Source organism: Colletotrichum phormii (genome assembly GCF_030913505.1).
Source record: "Colletotrichum phormii strain CBS 102054 chromosome Unknown BDP81scaffold_7, whole genome shotgun sequence".
In the NCBI taxonomy this organism is placed as follows: domain Eukaryota; kingdom Fungi; phylum Ascomycota; class Sordariomycetes; order Glomerellales; family Glomerellaceae; genus Colletotrichum; species Colletotrichum phormii.
In genome coordinates, this window is record NW_026851449.1 from 1,351,198 (window position 1) to 1,373,789 (window position 22,592).

General features: G+C 54.5%; 10 protein-coding genes across 10 annotated transcripts; 2 read left to right on the plus strand and 8 right to left on the minus strand.

Annotated features, from left to right (window-relative positions):
* Positions 1 to 786: 786 nt before the first annotated feature.
* On the minus strand, positions 787 to 2,759 carry BDP81DRAFT_448395 (uncharacterized protein; the record flags this gene model as incomplete). The annotated part of the gene is made up of 2 exons (XM_060592292.1): positions 787 to 2,538; positions 2,592 to 2,759. 2 exons carry the CDS (start codon positions 2,757 to 2,759, stop codon positions 787 to 789), a joined length of 1,920 nt encoding a protein of 639 aa, XP_060446954.1.
* A 128-nt stretch (positions 2,760 to 2,887) lies between these two features.
* BDP81DRAFT_424798 (uncharacterized protein) lies at positions 2,888 to 3,595 on the minus strand. Its single transcript, XM_060590160.1, has 2 exons — positions 3,501 to 3,595; positions 2,888 to 3,442 (listed from the first exon to the last, which is right to left on the minus strand). The coding sequence occupies exons 1-2, from the start codon at positions 3,562 to 3,564 to the stop codon at positions 2,943 to 2,945; spliced, it is 564 nt and encodes a 187-aa protein (XP_060446955.1). The 5' UTR covers positions 3,565 to 3,595; the 3' UTR covers positions 2,888 to 2,942.
* Positions 3,596 to 4,040: 445 nt separating this feature from the next.
* On the minus strand, positions 4,041 to 7,089 carry BDP81DRAFT_346199 (oligosaccharyl transferase STT3 subunit). The gene is made up of 5 exons (XM_060586113.1): positions 6,858 to 7,089; positions 6,702 to 6,725; positions 5,969 to 6,643; positions 4,766 to 5,918; positions 4,041 to 4,715 (listed from the first exon to the last, which is right to left on the minus strand). Exons 1-5 carry the CDS (start codon positions 6,982 to 6,984, stop codon positions 4,445 to 4,447), a joined length of 2,250 nt encoding a protein of 749 aa, XP_060446956.1. The 5' UTR covers positions 6,985 to 7,089; the 3' UTR covers positions 4,041 to 4,444.
* Positions 7,090 to 8,084: 995 nt separating this feature from the next.
* Positions 8,085 to 8,774, minus strand: BDP81DRAFT_424801 (ATP synthase subunit E). The gene is made up of 2 exons (XM_060590161.1): positions 8,561 to 8,774; positions 8,085 to 8,402 (listed from the first exon to the last, which is right to left on the minus strand). The coding sequence occupies exons 1-2, from the start codon at positions 8,582 to 8,584 to the stop codon at positions 8,193 to 8,195; spliced, it is 234 nt and encodes a 77-aa protein (XP_060446957.1). The 5' UTR covers positions 8,585 to 8,774; the 3' UTR covers positions 8,085 to 8,192.
* Positions 8,775 to 9,109: 335 nt separating this feature from the next.
* On the plus strand, positions 9,110 to 11,680 carry BDP81DRAFT_480337 (WD domain-containing protein). The gene is made up of 2 exons (XM_060594923.1): positions 9,110 to 9,536; positions 9,588 to 11,680. Exons 1-2 carry the CDS (start codon positions 9,414 to 9,416, stop codon positions 11,547 to 11,549), a joined length of 2,085 nt encoding a protein of 694 aa, XP_060446958.1. The 5' UTR covers positions 9,110 to 9,413; the 3' UTR covers positions 11,550 to 11,680.
* Positions 11,681 to 11,986: 306 nt separating this feature from the next.
* Positions 11,987 to 13,608, minus strand: BDP81DRAFT_424803 (aldo/keto reductase). Its single transcript, XM_060590162.1, has one exon. It carries the CDS (start codon positions 13,191 to 13,193, stop codon positions 12,204 to 12,206), a length of 990 nt encoding a protein of 329 aa, XP_060446959.1. The 5' UTR covers positions 13,194 to 13,608; the 3' UTR covers positions 11,987 to 12,203.
* Positions 13,609 to 14,392: 784 nt separating this feature from the next.
* On the minus strand, positions 14,393 to 15,874 carry BDP81DRAFT_448399 (uncharacterized protein; the record flags this gene model as incomplete). Its single annotated transcript, XM_060592293.1, has 1 exon — positions 14,393 to 15,874. One exon carries the CDS (start codon positions 15,872 to 15,874, stop codon positions 14,393 to 14,395), a length of 1,482 nt encoding a protein of 493 aa, XP_060446960.1.
* A 324-nt stretch (positions 15,875 to 16,198) lies between these two features.
* On the minus strand, positions 16,199 to 18,067 carry BDP81DRAFT_316741 (CAP-Gly domain-containing protein; the record flags this gene model as incomplete). Its single annotated transcript, XM_060584195.1, has 3 exons — positions 16,199 to 17,384; positions 17,441 to 17,834; positions 17,896 to 18,067. 3 exons carry the CDS (start codon positions 18,065 to 18,067, stop codon positions 16,199 to 16,201), a joined length of 1,752 nt encoding a protein of 583 aa, XP_060446961.1.
* Positions 18,068 to 18,313: 246 nt separating this feature from the next.
* Positions 18,314 to 19,572, minus strand: BDP81DRAFT_346211 (MaoC like domain-containing protein). Its single transcript, XM_060586114.1, has 3 exons — positions 19,314 to 19,572; positions 19,205 to 19,253; positions 18,314 to 19,149 (listed from the first exon to the last, which is right to left on the minus strand). The coding sequence occupies exons 1-3, from the start codon at positions 19,431 to 19,433 to the stop codon at positions 18,389 to 18,391; spliced, it is 930 nt and encodes a 309-aa protein (XP_060446962.1). The 5' UTR covers positions 19,434 to 19,572; the 3' UTR covers positions 18,314 to 18,388.
* Positions 19,573 to 20,273: 701 nt separating this feature from the next.
* BDP81DRAFT_392954 (uncharacterized protein) lies at positions 20,274 to 22,391 on the plus strand (the record flags this gene model as incomplete). The annotated part of the gene is made up of 2 exons (XM_060587775.1): positions 20,274 to 20,789; positions 20,844 to 22,391. The coding sequence occupies 2 exons, from the start codon at positions 20,274 to 20,276 to the stop codon at positions 22,389 to 22,391; spliced, it is 2,064 nt and encodes a 687-aa protein (XP_060446963.1).
* Positions 22,392 to 22,592: the final 201 nt, after the last annotated feature.

Sequence of the window (22,592 nt, forward strand, 5' to 3'; positions counted from 1 at the left end):
CAGGTTGGCAATCTCAAATTCTCCTTCTGTGGTTTTTTTGTTTCAAGGGGCAAAACAGGGCAAGCCAATCCTGTACGACGACTTTAGAAAGCCATTAACCCTCCAGAAAGAGTCAAGAGCATGATCCAAATGATTGCTGAATCCCAAACTCAACGAAAGCGTTGCCCAAAGTCGTAGGCACAAGGTAAAAACCACCATCCAATTGGAGTTGATGCTTCTCCAAATAACAGTAAACCCAAACCAATTCTCTGCAAGCTTTGTTGTGGGTTTTCGGCTGTGGTAAAAAGCCACTCGGTTGCGTCCGAATGTGTCGGAAAGAGATCCTGTTGAATGGCGATAGAGCCTTGCGTAGTGACGATGAATGGTCAAATGCCCTTTCTCCCATAATCCGTAGCGAATCGCCTTGTTGCGAAAAGCTGCCAGAAAGGCGAACGAAGAAAAGTGAGATAAAAGCAAGAAAAGGGTGATGGAATTTGCGGCGTTTGTCGAAAAGGGGTAATGGCGTAAGAGGAAGTAACCGGCAAGAGAAAGATACGTAAAAAAAGACAAGCGAAACAAAAGTTGGAGTATTCCACAGCAAGATTCTGCAATTCCGTTTGCAGGCAGAATGTTAGGTCGACAATATCGTTCCGTCGTCGCATAGTCGCGATGCCGTCGTTAGCTGTGTTGCTGGATGACGAGCTCGCAAACGATCCTCGATCGTGAAAGTTCAGACATGATGAAAGAATCAGTAAAAATAAGGTGGAAGCTGCTCTTGACGAAAAGTAGCTGCAAAGGAAGTCGGGCTCAGTACGCCATAGGAATATAGTCGTCGCAGCCGGGGATGAGCAGAGTGTGGACATCGCTGTCGGACATATCATCCGGAATCTCCATGACAATGCCGATAGGAGGAAGCTTGGGCTCTTGAGGCGCGTCGCTGCTCGTGGTTGAGGTCTCGAACGGGATTCCAGCATCGCGCGAAGCACCGTACCCGGTTGCTGTGTCTTGCTCCGTCGTATAACCAGAGAAGCTGTAGGAAGAGCGAGTGTTCATGTTCTCATGGGTGTCAGAAGTACCAAATTCAAAGCCATGCCGCTTCTCTTTCGGTGGAGATGGTTGGGGGCCCTGGTAATATTGCTGATGAGCAGAAGCAGAGTCGTAGTTGCTGTGATGGAAGCTGTCCTCTTCCGGATACAGCCCATGATCGTTTGACCTATATGAATTAAAGCCAAATCCTCCGAAGGAACCGTAGTCATCAGGATAGCCGCTGGAGGATTCAAAATGATTGCCTGCGCCGTCTGCCTGGTAATCCATACTGGGGTACTGATCATGTGTATCCCAGAAGGAACCGGCTTGTTTAGCACATGGGCCGTGGTTCCGCTCAGTGCGACGAGCATCACGGCGGGATGTCCAGTCTGTGGCGTGATGGTTCTCGGGATTGTGGTAGCCATCAAAGTAGTCATGCTGCGAGTACCAGCCGGAAGGGGCGATGGGACTTGGCGGGCATGGCTGATTCTCTTTGCCCTGGCCATAGCAGAAATCGCCGAAATCTTGCGGCTGCTGTTGTCGATTGTTTGGATTCGATCGATCTCTGGTGAAGCGATGCTGGTAACCATTGCTGGTGGAACAATCGTGGGGCTGGTTTCCTTCGGGGGTATACAAAGTGCTAGAATGAAGCGGGTTGTCACTGGAGACCTTGGCGGAGCTGGGTCTGAATTTGGCAGCAAAATCTTCCCATCCTGTCGCGCCTTCGTTGCTCCAAGAGTTGAAGCTATGATCGTCGATGCTGCATAGGGGCACGTAGAGCTGTCCTGCAGTCCTGCCATCAGGATCTCTCAGTGGATCCTTGAGAGGAACGGCCTTCTTTCCATCGCGGAGATCATCCTGGTATTGTTCGTACTGGAATTGCGCATATGGATTGTCACCTTCGGGATGCTCTCGCTGCCAGAAAGTCGGAGATGTGCGGACCTCGACCCGTTCACTGAATCTAGCTCGCTTAGAAGGTGAACAGGTTTCCGAGTCCAGAGACGGATCGGGGTCAGGACAATCATCGCTGGTCGTAACCTGGGCTGTCGTTTGGATCGGCGTGGCAGGTGCGACCTTGACAGATGTGGGCCGGGCTGAGGCTGGCGAGCTGCAAGAGTTGGCAGGTTCGTTGTCCTCGGGTCGTAGGTTATCTTCAGTATCTGGAACATCTTCGACCGAGGGGGCTTGATGGCTGATGCTTGTCTCAAAGGCAGACTTTGTATGATCCTCATTATGGCTTGTCGTAGAGCGCTGGGACTTGGGCCGGACTTCCTCCAGAGGTACCGCATCGCTTGCTCGAGCAGAACGGCGCTTTCTCAGTCGCTTTCGAACAGACTCCGATGGAGAAAGTTCATCTGATTCGTTTCCAGCTTCGTAGTGCTCATTAGAATCGTCGGTAGCATCGTTCTTCGGCTTTGCCGTCTCTTGCTGGGACGACATGCGAAAATGACCGGCGTGCTCTGGGCTCTGCCCATCATGTTGCTCTTCGTCGAACTCGAGCGGTTCTGATTCTGGGCCACTTTCATCGGAGGACTGAATATTATTAGCGTCCAGAGCTGGTAGGTGAAGCAAATGTTAACACTTACGATACCGAGCAAAGTCTCTGTTGGGATGACTGCCTTCTTGGACAGACGTTTCATGCAATGAGCACAAAAGTTCTTGATCGGCTTTTTGCTGGGCTTGATGGGATTCTCCTTGTTGAAGTGTGACGAGCGGGCAAATCCACAGCCGAAGCAAAAGTTCCCATATGCCATCACCGTCTTTCCATCGCCACTGGTGAGATGCTTCTCGTGGCACGGCTTACAGAAGTTGCGCCAGGCCGGGTCTCCATCTCGGAACTTGCGGATTTTGTGTTGCTCGTCAGATCGGCGAATGCCACAGCCCAAGCAATAAAAACCATCGGTGTTGTCGTCAATATGAACAGAAATCTCGGACGCCTAGTCGCAAGATGTTTCGTTTCTGTCGCGCTTGGTGTCCCGTCTGGTATCCTGGCGATGACGATGCGCCGCATGCTTTCCACGGCGTGACCTTTCGTGGGTGACTGCGGTGATGGTGCTATCCGAGATCTCCGACTCAAAATCTTGCCGGAGTACTGCAGGCTGTGCAAGAGAAGTCTCTTCCTCCTGATAACCCGAATGCGATTCGGGAGTGAGCTGAAACCGGCTCTGGGTGAAGGCTGCCGACGAGCTCTCATACAAGGAAGATGTGACAATCCCATCTCCCGACGAATCACAGCAGACAGATTGGCAGCGTTGTGAGGCCGAATAAACATCAGAGTAGGTCGACTCGGACTGCGAAACCCCCTTGGAACGGCCAGAAGCGCGGCTGGACTTGATGCGTCTTCGCGGAGGTGCTCCGACAGGGCGTCTCTGGCGCTCGTACTGATCATCCAACGGCTGGTGGCGAGTCAGACGAGGGGTTTCGTTGCGTGCCGCTGCTTGTAAACGTCAGTGTCCCAGTGTCTTCGAATCAAATCATGGATGGAAATGCCTTACAGCGATACCGAGAAGAGTCTGTTCCTCCTCCCTTCGAAGCAAGAGGCCTCTCCTTGGGTGCCATGCTCGTAGGATTTCCCGTGGCTTCCAGTAGTGTCCGCAATATCCTGGGATGGGGCGTCTGTAAGCAAGTTGTAAGAAGTTGGTGAGGTTATCAAAGGAAAGCAATGGGTGCCACAGAAGGAGAATTGTTGCGGCGGTGAGGAAGGTGCAACACCATCAAAACAACGCTAAGCGAGTTCCTTCCCCAGGACAAAAACTTCAAGCACCACTCACGGAAGGAATCGAAATCAGGCCACAAGGCTTGAAGGAAAAGTGAGAGGTACGTACTCATCTGTCTTGCAGTGTTTTCTCAGGACTAGCCTCTCGTGAGCACTGGGGTTTACCTTCCACTTAGCACTTCTTACTATGAGAGTATACCGAAGTCTGTTCAAAGCTAGAGGTGAAGCCAGGGATGCTCGTAGATGCTCTTAAGGCCCTTTTCACATGCAGTGAAATAGTCACAATAGGTTTGCTGGCTCAGCGGTGGCAGCAGAAAAGGGGATAACAAAAGAAATTGTAGTATTTTGAAGATCTCTAGCTTCATAAACACCTGACTAGATGTTTTATAGATCTGGAGATCTGGAGATTTCCTCGATAAGGTAAGATAGCATATGCTCACATCGTTCTTGCCTCCTCTGCCCCAGTTGCTCAAAGTCCGGGCATTATCAGCTCCAGGATTTAGAAATGCCTCAGTCGGTCGTTGGCCCTCTCGGGAATACATTGACAGTCATAGGAGCCTGCAAGAGTGCCAAATGAATCATGATCAAGTAGTGTACATTCGCCTAAGCGTGCTTTTTGTGTCTACATGTGGAATCTAGAACCACCTATCCCTGTCCCAATACAATGAAATTGAGAGGCACTCCCGAGGCAACATCCTCGGAGTGTCTTGTCACCGCCCTTATTTAGTCAACTCTGAGGACTCTGGGGCCGCGCTTCTTGATGGCCTTCTTCTTCTTCTGGCCTCTCTCGAAGGCTGCAGCGGCCTGGTGGTCACGGCCAACGTTGTCAAGGTCCTTGACCTTGTAGATGCGAATGATCCAGTTCTCACTGGTGAAAGCCTCCTCAACGGTGTCAAGCTTGGGGCCGACATCCGGGAGACGAACGCCACGGACGCGGTCCTGGGCCTGACCAGCGGGGAACAGCGAGTTGTAGTTGTAGTAAGACATCTTGTACCTACAAAATTGTTAGCAGGATCTCAAACTCAAGGATGATCTGTTACTTACATCAAGCTGTTCTTCATGGTGTCGGTCGCTTGATCGTCGACTCTGTACTCTCCACGGGGAGTGAAGAACTTGCGCTCCTGGACCTCTTCAGGCCAGATACCCTCAGCAATGCGGACCATCCACAAGAACTTGTTGATGTCGTCACCGGAGTATCCCAGCAGACCACCGAACACCACCAGGACGTAGTCAACCTCATGCTGGCGCATGATGGGGTAGCTGACTTCCTCACGAGAGCTCATCGCCTTGCCAACAGTGGCAATGTGAGTGTTGTTCCATGTGTTGTTGTCGACGAGAGTGGGACGGTCAGCCATGCCACCAATCTGGTAGCCATAGTCCCACCAAGACATGATCTTGGCGTCCTCCTTGGTGTTCTGACGCAGCCACTGGTAAGCCTCGCGATAATCATCAATAATGTGCTGGCTTCCATCGGGCAGTCGACTCGCAAGGACGACAGAGGGCGAAGAGTAGGCATTCGAGGTGACCCAGGTGCAGTGAAGCACGAAGAGGAGCAAGAAGATGGACATACCACCAACAACGACGGCCTTGGAAAGGAAGGTGTAAATACCAACGACCGGCTTGCTGGTCGACTTAAGTCCACTCTGCTTGGCTGCCTTCTTGGGGGCTCCCTCGACGGCCTCGTCGGTCTTGAAGTCCTCAGGGTTGGGGGACTTGGCGACCATATAAGTGTCGAGGATTTGGGATGCCGCCATAGCCGCAGCAACGCACACAATAGGAGTGAGGGTGAGCATCAAACGCACCATGACACCAGCGAAGTAGGTGCCAAAGAGGGCGTAAACAACGACGAAAACGTGCTCATCCCGGAGGTTCTGGAAGCAAAGGTAGACTCCAGCGGGGAAGAGCCAGACAAGCATGTTGAGGTCGAAGAAGAAAGCAGGCCAGGCGGTAGGCTGGTGCTCAGAGACTGATGCAATAATGGGAATATGGATCTTGGCGTAGCCGGTATCCCAGAGAGAGTAGAAACGACCACCCCAGGGGGCGATGTATCCGAACGATGTCAGGGCCACCAAGCCAGCGAGAGCAAGACCGAATGTCGCAGCCAAGAAGGTGTAGACGAAGGTCTGGAACTGGCGACTGGGAATAGCTCCTCTAACATAGTCGATGAAGGCAACGAGCTGCAGGAAGCCAAAGACACCTAGCGCATGTTAGTTCATACCAATACAAAGCTCTCACGTCTTCACTCACCGAGAGCGGGCATGTGCTCGCTGGTCTTGACAGGCAGGAAGCCGACGAAGGGAATCTGCATGCTAGCCAATGTACCCAGAGCGTACCAAGTGGTGTAGCTGACGTAGAGACGGGCGCTGTATCTACCCATGAGGATCAAGGTCAAAGCATGCAGAGGAAGCATGTTGGTGATGAAAGCATAGCCACCCCATGAGGCGACCATGTAACCGTAGAAGAGGGCGCAAAGAGCACCCCAGAGCATGGAGCCCAGCTTCAATGCCTTGATCCACAGGTAGAAGGTGAAGACGAGAAGGAAAATGGCGATGGCCTCGTTGTCGTAACTGCCGGCAACTGATCGGGAGATGTAACCAGGGGAGATACCCATGAAGACGGCCGCAAGCAGACCGGCCGAGGGCGAAGTGGTCATCTCATTGGTGAGGAGGTAGGCGGCATAGGCAGTAAGGCCAGAGAAAGCTGGCGCCAGAAGAACGCAGATGTTGCGGATATCGACGGGAACCGTAAGAGCTCGAAGTGCGTGGTAGATGGCGCCGCTGGTCACCATGAGACCAGGGTAAAGAGTTCCTCCAGTAACCCGACCGAGAGGATGCCATGTCCGATCATCGAACCAGTCCCAGAACTTGGTGAATCCATTGGCCACAAGGTACTTGGTTGCTCTGAAGTTGAACCAGGGGTCGACTGGTAAATAGTTAGTTTCGGGTACGGAGGAAGGGACGTAGAACGGGAAGAGACCAACATTCGTGAATGATACTCTCGAAGCCTGTAAAACTTGAATTAGCATGCTTTCTCTGCGGTGAGGAGGATCGCGATGAGCGCCTTCCGATCCAACCATCAACTGGTGCTGGTGATGGTAGGAAGGAGAGCCCTTGGCAACGTGTCGAGGGGCACTTACGAATGACGGAGAAAAGACGACTAGCGACAGCGGCAGCTGCGATCAGAGACAAGATGGTGACTCTGAGGACAGTTCGTGTGTTCTCTTTGCTGCCTCCGGAGAGGGGTCCAAGAGATTGGGCCGTCATTGTGGCCGCGTTTGGTGTAGAAAGGCAGTGGCCGTGTAGGTTGAAGGTTGCGAAATGGAGCTGGCGACGACGACCTTCTGTCTCACAGCAAGGTATCCGAGAAGGACAGCTTGGAGCTTATGCACCTGAATCGGTGGTGCAGGGGCAGCGTGCACGGTCCATGGAGAGCCGACCCGTTCAGTGGTGTGTCCCGTTGACAGCAGCCAAGTCGTGGCTTCCGCGTAAGTCTGGGAAAGGTGGAGTCACGTGTATCGGACAAAGATTGTCCCGGGCTAAGGGATTCCGTCCCGCCCGGGGTGGCCGGGCCAGTGCCGGGTCCCGGCCTTGAGTAAGGTAGGTACAGATTGCTTGTTTGGTTCGTACAGTGAGAGACTCACCATATGTGATGGGCAATGATTGCATTCGGTACATCTTCGCAGCTTCGACGTATTCCGTGTAGGTGTAAAGTTGATGAATGGTCATCCTGCGCCTGGAGAGATGATTCCGCATCAGACGAATCATCCGACCTGTCACCAGCGAAAGTCTCCAACTGGCTGCCCGCCTTTTATTACTTAGATGAGCAGAAGCCGCGGGATATCGGAGGTTAGGACTGTTTCGGCCATTGTGCAGCTACAACTACCGTGGACCAGTCTCCTAGAATTAGTTGCGGCACTCTCAGGGAATGCAGCATTCGACTGCATTGCAGACCATATTGGAACCATGTGTTGATTACCAAGGCATGTAGATCCCGCTCAGGTTCGCAGAGTGGGGAGGTGATGCGCAAGAAAGTAAGTAATTGATGGAATCCAATGGCTCGTTCCTTGGAATTGTCATCTAGTTGAGCATATTGTACACATGTACACCCGGTAAACAGACGTAAGGAAATGTCTATGCGGTGACATCGGTCGTGGTGCCTACCATGCACCTACTGCTGCCGAAAGACCAGATTATTCGTCCCTTGTTAGGACTCTTCGTGTTCTCCGCGAGCAGGCGTATCCCCAATCCCGACCCTGTCTATCCGTTGTGCAAGCCGTCCCCTCCCCCATTCGTTATCCAGTCTACGGGTTCTGCTTCACCAGGTTGTTGAAGTAGGCCTCAAGGTCGAACTTGGGGTCCATCGGGTCGACGTTGGCTGTGGCTGATGTCAGTCTTCATGTGTTCTACGGGAGCCGCCAACAAGGGCGAGAAATGACGGGCGTGAATCGCGACATCCAAAAGTCCGCTACGTCTTATCGAGGGAGAAACGCACCTCCAGCATCAGCAGCCGCCGTCGTGACGGGCTGGCTCTTCTTCGCAAACTCGGCCTTGGCTTGGTCGATCAACTTCTGCTTGCGCTCGTACTCCTTCGTGGCGGCGGCAGCCTTCTGGCTTGCTGTGATCGATCGCTGATGTGTGAAGCCGTAGAACACACCCAGGCCGAGGGCCGTGTATCTCAGCACCTATAAGTTCCATCAATCAGCCGGGCTGTTCATAATCTCGAAAGCGCAAGCTCGTTGCTCATGGTTGATTGGCGTGGCGATGGAGGGTCGTCGGCTTAGGGAGACAAGGTGGCTGGGTGCTCCGCAAGATGCGGACGAGGGCGAAGGACACGACGTACGTTAACTCCTGAGGAGGAAGACATTGTGGACAATTGCCTGGATTGCGCGACTGCTTTCGAGAGGGAGCGAACGATGGAAAGGACAGTGCGCGGGTTGACAATGGCTGCCAATTGACCCTTTCGGAGCTCTGTCGAGGGAATTACGTTAGGGGACGCAGGGTGTGAGGTTTTCCAGGTTGAAAATATGCTCGGGGAAACTCGCAGATTTTCCAGTAGTTGGCAGTCAAGTCACTCCCGGGCGTCTGGAGCTCGGACAGGGAACACCATCCCAGCACCACTTGCCCGCGCCCAGCGCCCGTCGCCATGCTGACTGGGCTGGAAGCTTGCACCAAGCCGCTGTGCCGCAGAGGGACCTTCCTTACCTCAGCGACCGAATGCCGCTACGGACGACGCAATTCTGCCGACCCTTTGCCGATCTGGCGCAATCACGTGCGTCACTTGCCTTGCAAGGTTAGTTGCTTCTCGGTGGAAATGTCCACCAAGCTACTAGGCAAATGGGTACCGGAAGGTCAACTTTAATGCAGGGGCCACAAAGGTATCTTTCTGCAGCATTTTGGCTGAAGTTGTACCTGACTCTAAACAGGGGTCCCTCTGGAATCGCGACGGGACAACGCGCATGGAAAGGGAATCCCCATCAAACCAAACGTCGCTGCCGTTGCCAGACACTGTCACAGGTATCCGACATCGTCAACAAAAAGTCGGCTCCTCCTCGCCTTTCTACACCCAGCACTCCGACTCACTTGCGATCCTTCGACCCTACCTACCTGATTTTGCAACATCAGTGCCTATCTGCCCCGCGATAATCCACCCACACAGTCGGCTAGTCCCGCGATGGGAATAAGGAGAAGACAACATGCAACAGCGAAGAGATGAAATCCTCGCAAAGAAGGCTAAGCTCGCGGAGCTGAAGCGACAGAGAGAGCTTCGTGCAACTCAGACAACAGCAAGCCGGCAAAGTGCAGGAAGCCCAGGCGACGTGAGATGAACCGGTCCCTTTACTGGCGCAGTCTGCTGATGTCTCGTATAGCTGGTCTCCCCCATCCCAGGCCGAGCCGAGAACCGCCGCGACATCGAAAGCTTGATCAACAGCTTGGTGGGAGAAAGTCGACCTGGATCCACGACTGGAGGAGCTGCGTCACCGGCACGTAGGGGTAGCCGGCCCAACAGCGTCCTAAGCGCAGGAGAGTTGAGTACTGCAACATCGGAATTCGCAACCCCCGCCAATGGCCAGCCAACTCCGGCCCCAGCTCCTGTAGCAACACCCGTACAGCTGAGTCTGACGACGGCACCACTCACGACCATCTACGAAGTCCCTCCATCTCCTGTCAAGGAAGTGCACTCGTACAGTAAGGGAGTGCAAACGGCCGAAGCATGGACCTCGCCAACCCGACCCAGAGCCCAATCGCTCTCCGACACCGAAGACATCCCTCCTATCACATCGACGCCCAGCAAGAGGCTGAGCCGAAGACAGCGGGATCGCGAAGAAGAGCTGCGACAGGACATCCGAAAGGAGGTGGAAGAGGAGCTCAAGGCCTCGCTGGATCTGCTCAAGGATGGTGTGATCCCGAGCGACGCGCCGGCGAAGGCGAATTATCCCATGCGCAAGCTTACCTCCGAGGAGCTGGAAGCCGTTACTGGTGCCCCCGAATTTTCTGAGTTCCTAGAGAAATCCACGAAAGTAATCGAGAGAGCTCTTGGCCAGGAGTACGATATCCTCACGGATTACGCCCTCCAAGGCCAGGACGTGGATGATGATGACGATGACAGCGGCAACGTTGGTGGCAAGGGTCGGCGGAGAGTCAAAGAGGTGGCTCAGTTTTTCGATGAGAGATGGTCGAAGAAACGCATGATCAGCAGTATCGACTTTTCACATCATCATTCAGAGCTGATGCTGGCATCGTATACCAAAAATCCAACTGCACCACACGAGCCGGACGGTCTGGTCCAAGTTTGGAGCTTGGCTCTGCGTGACAGGCCAGAGTATGTTTTCCACGCGCAGTCCGATGTTCTCACAGCGAAATTCTCCCCTTACCACCAGAACCTCATCATCGGAGGCACTTACAGCGGTCAAGTACTGCTGTGGGACATGAGAGCAAAATCGGCACCCGTCCAGAAGACGCCACTTACAGGATACGGACACACACATCCCATCTATTCTGTAGACATCGTGGGTACTCAAAACGCCAATAACATTATTTCAACCTCGACGGACGGTGTGGTCTGCGGTTGGAGCATGGACGTCTTCGCTCAGCCGCAAGAGCTGTTGGAGCTCAAGGCGCCGCCTGGATACAAGTTGGACGACATTAGCCCGACCTGCCTCGCGTTCCCCCAAACGGATCCTACGTTTTTCCTCGTTGGCAGTGAGGAGGGCACTATTTTCCCCTGCCACAGATACGATCGAGCCGGCGCAAAGGCTGGGGTTGATGCCCGTGTCAGCTACAAGGGACACACGGCGCCGGTCATGTCGGTGGACTTCCATCCTGCGCGCGGCCCGGTGGATCTCGGCGACTTGGTTCTTTCATCGTCTCTTGACTGGAGTGTCAGATTGTGGAAGGTTCGCGCACCTGCAGCGACATCGACAGCAGGTGTCGAGCCGACGGTCTCACCACTCATTGACTTTGTACGAGAAGACGTAGTTTATGATGCACAATGGTCGCCGATCAAGCCCAGCGTGTTTGCCCTCGTTGACGGTGCAGGCTGGCTCGAGCTGTGGGACATCACGGTGGAGACGGAGGAGCCTGTGGCAAGAATTTCCCCGAGCTCTCGCAAGGATGGTAGAACGATGCTTGCCAAGAGCTTGAACAAGGTTGTCTGGGAGCCTTCTGAAGGCAAGCGTCTGGCTACGGGAGGTATCGACGGAGTCTTGACCGTGTTCGAGGTGGCCTCTGGCTTGGGCGGAAGAGACGACCTCAAGGCGGAGGAGTGGACAAACGTGAAGAAGCTGGTCAATAGGGTTGAGGCTCACGGGTTAAACGGAGCGATGGTGTAGAAGCCAACTTCTTTTTGTGTACCTTCTGGGGCGAGAGCCACTGTATTCGATTTGTTGGTAAAAGGCGCGTTGCTGTATACCCTGATACCGTGTTATTGTTGAGCCTATAAATCTACTTCTTGAAGACTTCATCCGCCGCGCCGTTCACCAGCTGAATCCGCTGTGATACTTATCATGTGCAAAGAGCCATTAATTTGAGGTATCCGTCAAGCAAGTGGAAACCGGGAGCATCCACCAGCTCGGTTGGCCGCCTAGGAATTGAGGATGGTTCGCTTAGTCATCGGCTACACAAATGTCTTTGCCCAGATACGAATTTTTTTTTCTACACTGCATCCATCTCACCAAAGTGCAACAATAAATTTTTTGCAACGCCGACAGGTTCGGGCTGCAAAGGGTAAGTCATACAGTTATTTTCCTTTCACTTTTGACGCCAATGGCACGATGATGATCAAAAAAGAATTCTGCAATTCTGAAGACCTCCGGGTCGTTCTGTGGATAAAATCTTCGCCCTACTTAGCAACACTGAGCCTGCTTCTCGAAGCTTTCTTCATTCAATACCTTTAGTCTACGTTTCCAGAGACGATCAAGCTGACAATTGAACAAAAGATTTGACTAGATTTCTTGATGTCTTCTTCTACGCGCTACGCAAAAGTCTTAGGTGTTGACGGGAGCACCATCGGGGTAGCGGCCACCCGCGACCTCGAACTTTGCCAGCGTCGCGTCAATCTCTGCCATTTCTGCCTCGGTAAGTTCCACCAGCTTTGCATTCTCCGTGACCCTCGCCGCCGTCGTCGCACCCGGGATGGGAATGATCTCGGGCATGTCAGGCCTCTTTGAAAGCGCGACGATCCAGCCAATGGCGAGCTGCGCCGGCGTGACGCCCTTCTTCTTTGCCAGCTCCTCGACCTGCTCGACGAGCTTGATGTTGACGCCAAACGTGTCGGGCTGGAAGCGGGGCATGTGCCGCCTCATGTCGCCCTGCGGGATATCGTCGAGCGTCTTGACCTCGCCCGTGAGCATGCCGCGGCCGATGGGCGAGTAGGCGATGAGGGGGATGCCGTACTGCGCGCACGCGGCGGCGACGCCGTTGGTCAAGGGTTCGGTCGAGAATAAGCTGAGTTCGACCTCGACGCCGACAATCTTGGCGACTTTGACGGCCTCGTGAATGGATGCGGCCGAGACCTCGGAGAGTGTGATGCCGCCGACTTTCCCCGTGTCAATGTACTCCTTTTGAATGACCCCAAACGTGACCTCGAGCGGCGTGTTCTTGTCGCGCCGCGCGCACTCGAAAATGTCAACCTTTTTGCGGCCCCCGAGCTGGGAGAGGATCTTGTCGAGGGAGTGGCGGACGCCCTCGGGCGAGCCGTCGGCCTTGAGCTGCGGGAGGATGAGACCGCCCTTCATGCTCAGGACGACCTTGTCAGCGTCCTCGGGGTACTTTGTGAAGTAGCGCTCGAGGAGGGTGCTGCTGTTGTACTCTGGCGTTCCGTAGAATTCTCCGCCGTTCCAAAAGTTGTTGCCGTTTGCGAGGGCGGTGCGCATGGCTTCGAAGGCTTGCTCTTCTGAGCAGGGCTGGGGGCGCCATGTGAGGCCCATGAGGCCGTAGCCGATCTGGCCGACGTCTTGTCCGTTGAGCTGAGGCATGGTCTTGTGAGGGCTTTTGACGATGTTGTGAAAGTGTGAAGGAAAGCGTTGCTCTGGTGCTGAATAATTAAGTAACTTGAGGCTTGAGCTGCGGGGTATTGGTGCTGTTATCGAGCTATCGAGATGCGGTGGATATCGAGAGTCGAGAGTGGTGTTCAGCAAACCTAATCTCAAGACTTGGACGTGGGTGACTACTGTTTATATAACAGTATTGAAGGCTTCGAGATGATATCACCAATGTCACCGGAAAAGAGGAGACGGGAGCCAAGAGTTAGTTACCTTCTACCTATCCCCATGTGCAAAGTACGGTTTACCGTTTTCACGTAGCGGTCCTACCTTCAATGACGAATACGCGGAGATACTTTACACCCCCACCATAGCACCAAATGGAAGCTTGACGTCCACGGCAGATAGGTTACCACGTTACCCAAAGTGTAATGTGGGGGTGGTTTGCGCAGGTACCGTACACTGGACGACGTCCCTCTCAACTCTGCCTTGGCACGCTGCCATTCGCTGGACGGGGTTAAGAAGTCACGGATTTAGCATCTACCACAACCCTCGATTCCCGATCGGTCGGAAATGTGCCAAATTCGCTGCGTCTTGGAACCGTGGGCTGGACTTAAGCCGCTTACATTATCAACCTTGACCGTAACCCCAGCCCGATCGACCAGTCGGTATTAGTGTAAACATGCGCCGCTGGAGATTACGGCCCATCTCATGGTGTCAGACGCTTATATTCCTTCCCGCGCGGTGATCGTACGGCCACTTTGCCGATTTGTCTTATGCCAAAGGGATGACACACTGGACGGTGCATTGCAGCGTAATAACGGACATTTTGCAAGTCCGGCTTCAATGTGAAGTGTCGGAAAATCCATCCGTGAATCCAGTTCCTAACACCGGTCACTTTGGGTCTTTCATGCACTGGAAGCAGGTCAAACACCGGGCTTGGCAAGCTTACAAACAAGCCTACCAACGGTCTCCGGCATTTTCAACATGGAAATTGCGCTGTCGACAGCCGGCATTCTGAACGGAGTGATCTACGGAGCTTGACGTATTACCTGCCAAAAGCTGGCTTTCGAAAGAGAAGAACATCACATAGCGTTGCACTGACCGAGTAGTTCATCAACGGGTCTAATTTCTAACCAAGTCTATCAAAAAAGAGACAGGTACACACTAAAGATACGTTGACCTAGCTAGGATCAAATATCAACAAGCTTCTCAACAACCTCATCAACCTGCTGAACCTCCATCGTCCGGCTCTGCAGCCGCCCCAAGCTCAACTTCTTCTTACTGCCGACAGCAATAACAGGCGACAACCCCATCCCCGCCCGCGCCCCCTCAACCCCAAACGGCACGCCTCGAAGTTCCCTCGCCATTCTTCTCTCAGCCTTCCCCGGCTTCACCCTAGCAACCTTTCTTGACGTCTCAAGAGCCATCATCGGCGGCGGAGCAGTGTTCACGCCACCCAGCGCCGTCGGAAAGGGGCTGCTGCTGCTGCTGCTGCTGCTGCTGCTGCTGCTGCTGCTGCTCTTCTTCAACCCAGTGGCAGGAACGATGGCAACAGCAAAGATGCGCGGGTCAATGGTCCCCTCGGCAGGCAAACCGGCCTGCTTACGCCACCAGGACGGCAGCTCCGACAGGTTGACGTCCGCGAGCCCTTCGAGCGTCAGGGGCATCTGGTGCGTGTAGCGGCACTCGGCGCCCCAGCTGCATTGGCCTGTCCGGCACCAGTGCCGGCAGAGGCTGCCGTCTGGCCGGACTACCTTTTGCTTTCCTGCGGCGGGCTTGGGAGGGGTAGGCTTTGGGGCTCCGGCGGCGGCGGTGCTGGTGCTGCCGTCGCTGCTGTGAGATGCCGCCGTCGCTGCTACCGTCGTCTCCAGGGCCTGGGCGGGATGGTGGTGGTGGTTGCGGGTGGCGGCGTGCTGCTGGACGCGGCCTAGCTCGAGCATGCGCTCCGCGATCTCGGCGTCTGATTTCTCCTTGATCACGGCCGATGCCGGGGCCAGGGCCTGGACTCGTCGGAAAGGCTTTCGTTTGTCTCTGGAGCCGGAGGAGGACTTTGACGAGGTGTCTGGCGCGGAGAGCTCTGCGGAGGAGAAGTCGTCTGTCGAGACCGAGTCCGTGTCGTCTTCGGCCCAGTCGAGGACCCGGGGCGAAGGAGCTGGAGCGAGGGGAGGGGCTTTGGCCACTGTTCTGGGAGTTGACTGCGAGGTGGCTGATGTTGACGATGCGTTGACACCGTTGCTCTTTGCCACATGGTACTGTTTGCCAGTTCCTTGGCCGACCTTTGCAACGTCAGACCCAGGCCGCTGAGGTTCGACAAGACAACCAGCATCCAAGCTCTCAGGATCTCCTCCGGTGGGACGATCATGCGCTGGAGACACGAATTGTAGCTGATAGTGACCTTGTGGCTTCGCGAATGTGCCCAGGTTCGACATGCCAGTGGTATCGTTGATGGTCAGCGTACGCGACAGGCCAACAATGGTTACATAGTCTGGGAGCAGGTCGACTGGTATGACAGGTACGATGTCCCCAGGGTTGCCTTCGCGGATTATGAAGTGTGTCGGTCGTATCTGGGGGCCATCGTCTGCTTGCGGGCTGTGAATCGAGTGAGATAGGCCCTTTTTGGTGTTGCCAGGGGCCGTCTTGAAGGCAGTGAGATTCGTGACTTTGGGCGGCATGGTTGGGTATGTAGTGAGCTGAAGACGTCTAAAGGGGTTCAATCTGAGTAACGGGAACACGAGGCTGTTTAAGATCAAGAGGAGGCGAGACCGTGAAGTCCATATATCTGTTGGCAGCTCTGGCTCATCTCATTGCAGTCTTTCCGTTTGCTGCAATCTTCTGCTCCGCAGCATGCGTATATGCCCACGTCGCTTGTACAGACGCAGCAAACGGAATGTCACGCAGTCTTCCTTAGACGCTACAAACCAAAACCAATACGCAGTCTAGCCGCAATCTATATGCATGATCCCGCGAGACCACTCAAAGGATCTACCAAGACTATTTCACCTATCTTCCACGCGGATATTGACATCCATCCCATCCACACAGAACCCCAACTGCCTAGGCCCATCCCTAAGCTCAACCTCCCTCTTGACCCATCTCCCCCCTCTCGCCTCCTGTGCCCCAGCGAGGCCCTCACCGCTCCTCCCCGCCGCAGCGTCTTCCTCGTCGCTGCTATCATCCGCATTCTCCTCTTCATCGAACCCGCCCACAGGATCCCATTCGCCAGTCTCCCACACCAGACGCAACCGCAGGGGCTCCGCACCAAACAGCCGCCCCGCGATACCCTTGACAGCGTAGACGTCGCACGATTTAGGTATCGTGGCCGTCTTGGGTACTTGTTCCCCGCCTTGGCCCTGGCTGTCTGGACGTGCGGCTGCGGCGTGGGTGAAGTGTACGGTGATTAGACGAGCCTCGAGGTAGGTAGGGTTAATTTCGTCGCGGCGGATGACGTCCGGTGCGCCGTAGAGGTCGCAGAGTTCTTTGTAGCGGGCGTGTTGTGCGATGACTTCGGGTTCGGCGGCCTCGGGCACGGAGGCGAGTTGTCTCGCGATGCGGGAGAGGTAGAACATGTCTGCGTTCTCGCGGTCCTTGGCTGAGATTGCTGTGAAGTTGAGGACTTTGAGGGAGGCGAGGCGGCCGATGGTTACCATGAATGCCTCATCTGTCGACTTTGTCTGGTTATCTCCGCCGGCGGCGTCCGGGTCGGGATGGTCGTAGATTGGGTTGTGGGCGAAGCGGAGGGCCGTGAGGCCCGGGAATGATGTGCGGAGGGCATCTACAAAGGCCCAGCTTGCGACGGCGTTGTAGGATATGTCTAGGTACTGCAGACTCGAAGAAAATGTTGGGACCGGGCTGGACGGAGAGGAGATGGTGGTGATATTGTTGCCCTTGAGGTGGAGGTTGCGGAGGGACGAAAGGGACGACAGAGCCGCGATATCAGAGAATGATGTGAACTCGTTGAATTCGAGATCCAAGGTCGTGAGGGTTGAGGCGAGCGATCCGAACGAGACGCTGGGCAACACGGTCAATTGGTTCAGGCTGCAGCTCCAAGTCTCGAGAGACGGGAATTTGCGGGCGAGGCCGCAAAGAGCTTCCCAGTCTAGCAGTGTCTCCTCGAGCTCCAGCTCAGTGACCTTTGCGAAAGCCTGCGTTTCTTCCGTCTCGATCACTCGGAATCGATTACCGCTGAGGACAAAAGTCAGTCAAAGCTGATCAAAAGCGAAGGATAGCCACAAACGTACTTCAGTCTCAGGCTTTTCAAGCCATCCAGCTCCTGACAGATCTTGATGACCTGATCAAACTCCTCAAACAGGTTTCTGCTGAGATCCAGCTCGTAGATGAGGGGGCTCGTCTCCTTGATGCTCTTGTCCCCGTCCACAACATCCAACTGGATGCGTGTCCCATCGAGAATCACGATAGTCAAATCCTCGACGCGCGCGAGCTGCTTGCGAATCTTGTCGAAGCCGACCTCCTCGGCAGGTTTCTTACCAAAGAAGACAAACTGAATCTCAGCCTCGCGCTTCGCGACCGCCTCAGAGGCATACTTGCCGTGCAGCGCGGTGACGAAGCTCTGCGCGGCGTCGGCGCGGCGGGTTGGCCGCACAAATGAGGCGGCGGTGGGGGCTTTTGAGAGGCCTGCGAGACACACATTAGAAACTTGACTCTCGACGCAACGACGCGCGGGGAAATGAGGTACATGAAAAGTATCGGACGTCTTTATGCTGGCCGTCGTGTTTCCCGCGTCCAGTGTCGTCCCATTCTACGCCGAGCCAGGTACCCGATGTGCCGGCGACGGGCCCTATGTAGCGGACAGTGCAGAGCGCATTATCGTAGGATAGTCGCTGATCGATGTAATTACTTGACGACATTTTATGATTCAGCTAATTGTCGTCACCGCTGAGATGTCTGAAAAGCCGCACGCATTTTTTTGTGCACTTGGTCTGGTTTGGTGCTGTAGTGGGCAGGCAGCAGAATGATCCATGAGATTTGTGTGAGTGAGCTCTTTCGCTGGAGCTCCCAGAAGGTCAAAATTGTTAGTGAGGGTCAACACTACTGAACACCAACATGTCAACAACCATATGGCAGCAAAGAGCCTAGAGTTATTATAATGGAAGTTTTTCAAATGCGTCATAAAATGCTGTGCTTAAATTTGAAATAATGTTCCAAAATCTCATCCAAAATCCATTATTTTACAACTTCGACTTGGGAGACTCCACAACCTTCAACAGTGCGCGACCGTTGCTAAGAACGATCTTTCCGCCCTCAACCTTGGTCTGGAAGCGAACTTCTTCCCATCCATCCTTGAAATCGCCTGTTCTCCAAGCATCCGTCACCAGTTTGTCGCCGGGCATAACGGGGCTGGCGAAGCGCGCCTGGTACTCCTTGATGTTGGCAGGATCACTGCCACCGAGGGCCTTCAGCAGGCCGTGAGCGGTTGAGTTCCACGAGTACAGTCCGTGCATGATAGCTCCAGGGAAGCCCATCTTCTTGCCGGGCTCGGGGGTCGCGTGCAGAGGGTTGTAATCTCCATTGAGGCGGTAGAGGAGTGCTGACTCCTTGTTCGTAGCCTGAGAGAAGGTGGCATCGGGCTTCTTGTCCTTCGGGGGAGGGAAGTTCTCGGTCGCGGGACCCTTGGGGCCGCCCCAGTTGCCCTGGGCGATGTAGAAGCTGCTGGTGATGACGCTGGCGTAGACCTCGTTGCTGGGGAGCTCGACCAAGTCGGTCTGGGTCTCGACGACGGAGCCGGGACGGCCCTTGTCGTAAACACCGAGAACCTTGGTTCGGACTTCGAACTTCTTGCCAGCCGAGGTTGGGGGAAGGGTCTTGTTAAGCACAATCTTGCGCTGGCCGTCGACGACGCGGCGGGCATCGAAGGAAGGAACGTTGGGGATCTGGACGGCCTTCTGGGCGGCGTAGAAGTCGACTACCTCCTGGGTGTCGCCCTTGAATGCTGGTTCGGTGTTAGCTGGGTTGATCGTGGTATCGATTGAGGTGATGTAGCTCACTGAGAATGAGAGGGTAGGTAGGGAATACGGCGAAGTTAGGGTGAAGCTCCTGTCGACAAACGGTCAGCAATCAACAGCCATGAATGCCCCGCGAGGAAAGAAAACTTGCATAGAGGAAATGAAGCTCGTCGTCGGTAGCACCAACGGTGTTCGCGAAGAGCAGCACATCGCGCTTGACCCAGGAGACGGGCTGGCGGGGGTACTCGAATCCAACACCGGGGCCGCTCATTGTGAAGTTTTCTGTAGAAATCTGTATGGTGTAGGTACAGCTAGCGATACAAGGCGAGTCTGAATTGCAATTGGAAAAGAAAAGGCGGGTAGATCTGAGCAGAGTTGCACCTCGGCCGAGCTCTGGGGAATTCGCGACGGTTTTAACAGGCGATGGCCAAGCTGCCCTCGGCGTGGCTTATGGTCAGCTAACCGGGCAGCTAACCGGGCAGCTAACCGGACAGAGAGGGCAGCTCCAGTGGCAGTGAAACCCAGGCCGCCAATGCCGAGGTTCAAATGTGGGGGTGGAGTTGCGCCATCTTGGGCTTTACCCCGGATCTCGACTTCGGGATCTAGGGCTGCGAGTGGCAGGGCCTAGAGGAGGCTAGTGCGAATGCTTCCTCTCAAGTTTCACTAATCTGGGCAATCATGGTTCATGTTGTTGGGGAACATCACGAAGCAGATTAGAAGAAGCTTCCGTTGCGATTTTCTAGAGGTGCAGAGCTTCTTTGCTGCCGCTTAGCGTCGGGGTCGGCAGGCGGCAACTCCGACCACCTACCTCCAGTTGGGTGGAGGTCGGGATGGGAGCTCTCGAAGGGTGGAAGGTGCCTTCCTTCAACTGCCCGTTCGTCTGAACAAACGGGAGCTCCTTCCTTCCATTCACCTCACCTGCAGGCCCTTTCAACTAGGTACCTCCACTTACTTTTCCACGTCCCAGGTTTACTCCCTTCCTTGACCTGGCAAAAACTTCTACTTCGCACCACATTACCCATTTCGAGTCAAGCGAGCATCCGTTCGACTGTTACCCAAATCATTTCCATTTCATCGCCGAGTTACTCGTGAAAGCTTACACGAAGTGGCGATGGCGCCCCTGAAAACTGCCCAGCTACAGAAGGGTCGCGGGCTCGACTTGGCCAAGCCCTTCGACAAAGACACTCGAAGGATCTTGGAAATGACCGTCGATGATCTAATCCGCAAGAGAGGCCAAGTAGACAGCAAGATGACGATGGCCTTGGAGCGCCACGGTCAATCCAGCGATGTCCAGTATCAGCAAGATTCTCTACTTCAGCTCTCACTCCGCGAGAAGGCCAGAGAGAAAAGGTTCATCCGCCGTCAAACCAAAGTTCTGGATGAGAGACAGAAGTTGCTGGACGTGGATCCCTCGGGCGCCAGAGCCCGCGATGTCGACCTACTCAAGAGCCTCCTGTCAAGATTGAGAGACGAACCCAGCACCTCAAGCGAGGCACTCAAGCACCAATCGAAAGACGGCGACCTTTCTTCCGTTGATTGGGACACCGAAGATTCTGAAGACGAGAACGACGATAACCACAACGCTCTCGATGATGATCTGAGTGCTAGTCCTCTTGTGCCGAACGCTGTCAGCACCAAGTCCTAGAAGGACAAGGATATCGCGGTGATTGACAGTACCAAGAACGAAAAGCGAAAGCGCGACGATGATAACCCTCAGTCTTCCAAGAAGTTGAAGAACGGACATGGTGGCAAGGATACCCAGGCACAGGGAGAAAAAGGTCAGCATGACAGTGATAGCAAGCGGAAGAAGAAGCACAAAAAGTCCAAGAGCATCTCATTCGATGAGACGAAGACCGAGAAGGAAGACGATGCCCCGAAGACCAGTTCAGGCAGCATCACACCCAAGGACGTCGAGCATGCCGAAAACACTAGCTATGGTGCTGATCTCGCAAAGGGACAGAAGAAAAAGAAAAAGTCCAAGTCGGCCACAGCTCACCTTATCGAGCATGGAGACGAAGCTGACGTCGGTGAGACTTCATTCAGTCACCAGAAGTCCGAGGCCCAGAATCATGCATCTTCTCCGTTCACTGAGGTCAAGGCAGGGAAGGATAAGAAGAAGCACAAGAAATCTCGTTCCAATGCTGCCGCTGATATCGGCAAAGAGGAGCAAGACCACAGTCCCGAGGATGTCCCCACTCCTGAACTTTTCCAGGAGAAGGACACGCCTGTGCTCACTCACGGGGCCAAGAATGACAAGAGAAAGAAGAAGCAGAAGAAGATCAAGCATGCAGAGTTCGCCCATACTGTTACAGTCATCGACGACGTCAAGGGACACGAGCAGCTCAAAGTGGCTGAAGCTAGCCCCGGAAGTGAGGGCACCAAGGACTCCGCGGCCTTCGCGAAATACAACAAATCCAAGAAGGAGAGGCGTATCTCGGACAACACTATCATCAAGGAGAGTCAGGCCAATGCTGAGCCAGACAAATCGGTCCACGATGCAACGGTCGCTGAGCCTACGATCATCGAGGGTAAGAAGAAAAAGAAATTGCGAAGCAAGTCGCTCTCAATCGCCGAGAAGGATGACCAGGCCGCCATGCCTGACAGGACCAAGGATACCAAGTCCTCCATCGATGGTCCCCAGAAGGTGGCGTCGTCTCCCGGTACAGCTTTGAAGGGGCCTACTCGCATCCATCCAGCCACTCCGGACAATCGGGGATCTTTCGTTCGCACAGCTGGCCATACGCCTTACAACCCCTTCTTGAGCTTTAAGCCACATAGTGTTCAGCATCCTGGGCCTAGCTTCGTTCCTGAGAAGTCGCCGAAATCTGCGGGTGGCCAGGTCTGGGTTCTTGACACTACTGGATCGCGCAAGAAGCAGAACAAGAGCCTTGAAGACGACACGAAGAGTGTGACCATGACCATTGGCAAGGTTGATACTCCGCACAAGGTTGATCAGGGCTCCCCGACGCCCCCTTCCAAGAAGGACCAGAAGAAGAGAGGAAGACCCAAGAAGGCCAAGGAGCCTCTCGTTCCTGTGAGCCCTCACCGTGCGGGTCCCGCTGCCCAGACGGCAACTCCACGTGCTCGTGCCTCCAGCGATCTTGCTGCACTTCTGGGCAGCCCCAAGCGAGCCAAGAAGCTTCAGAAGGTGCTCAAGGAGGATAGGGCAATGCTCGAGCAAGAGAAGAAGAGCTGGTACGAGGCAGTGGGCTTGGAGTACAAGGACTGAGTATCAGCCGTCAACCCTCTGATGTAGATTATATTGCCTTGCAGCCTTGCGCAACGAGCACCGTCACAGAGTTTGATATCGACAGATACATCTGCGCAGGCTTGCGGGATAACCTTACAGTGTATCAATAGGAGATGAGGACAATCCAAGATATATTGAACAAGACACATATCGTGTGATGATGCACCAGTGATCACTGAC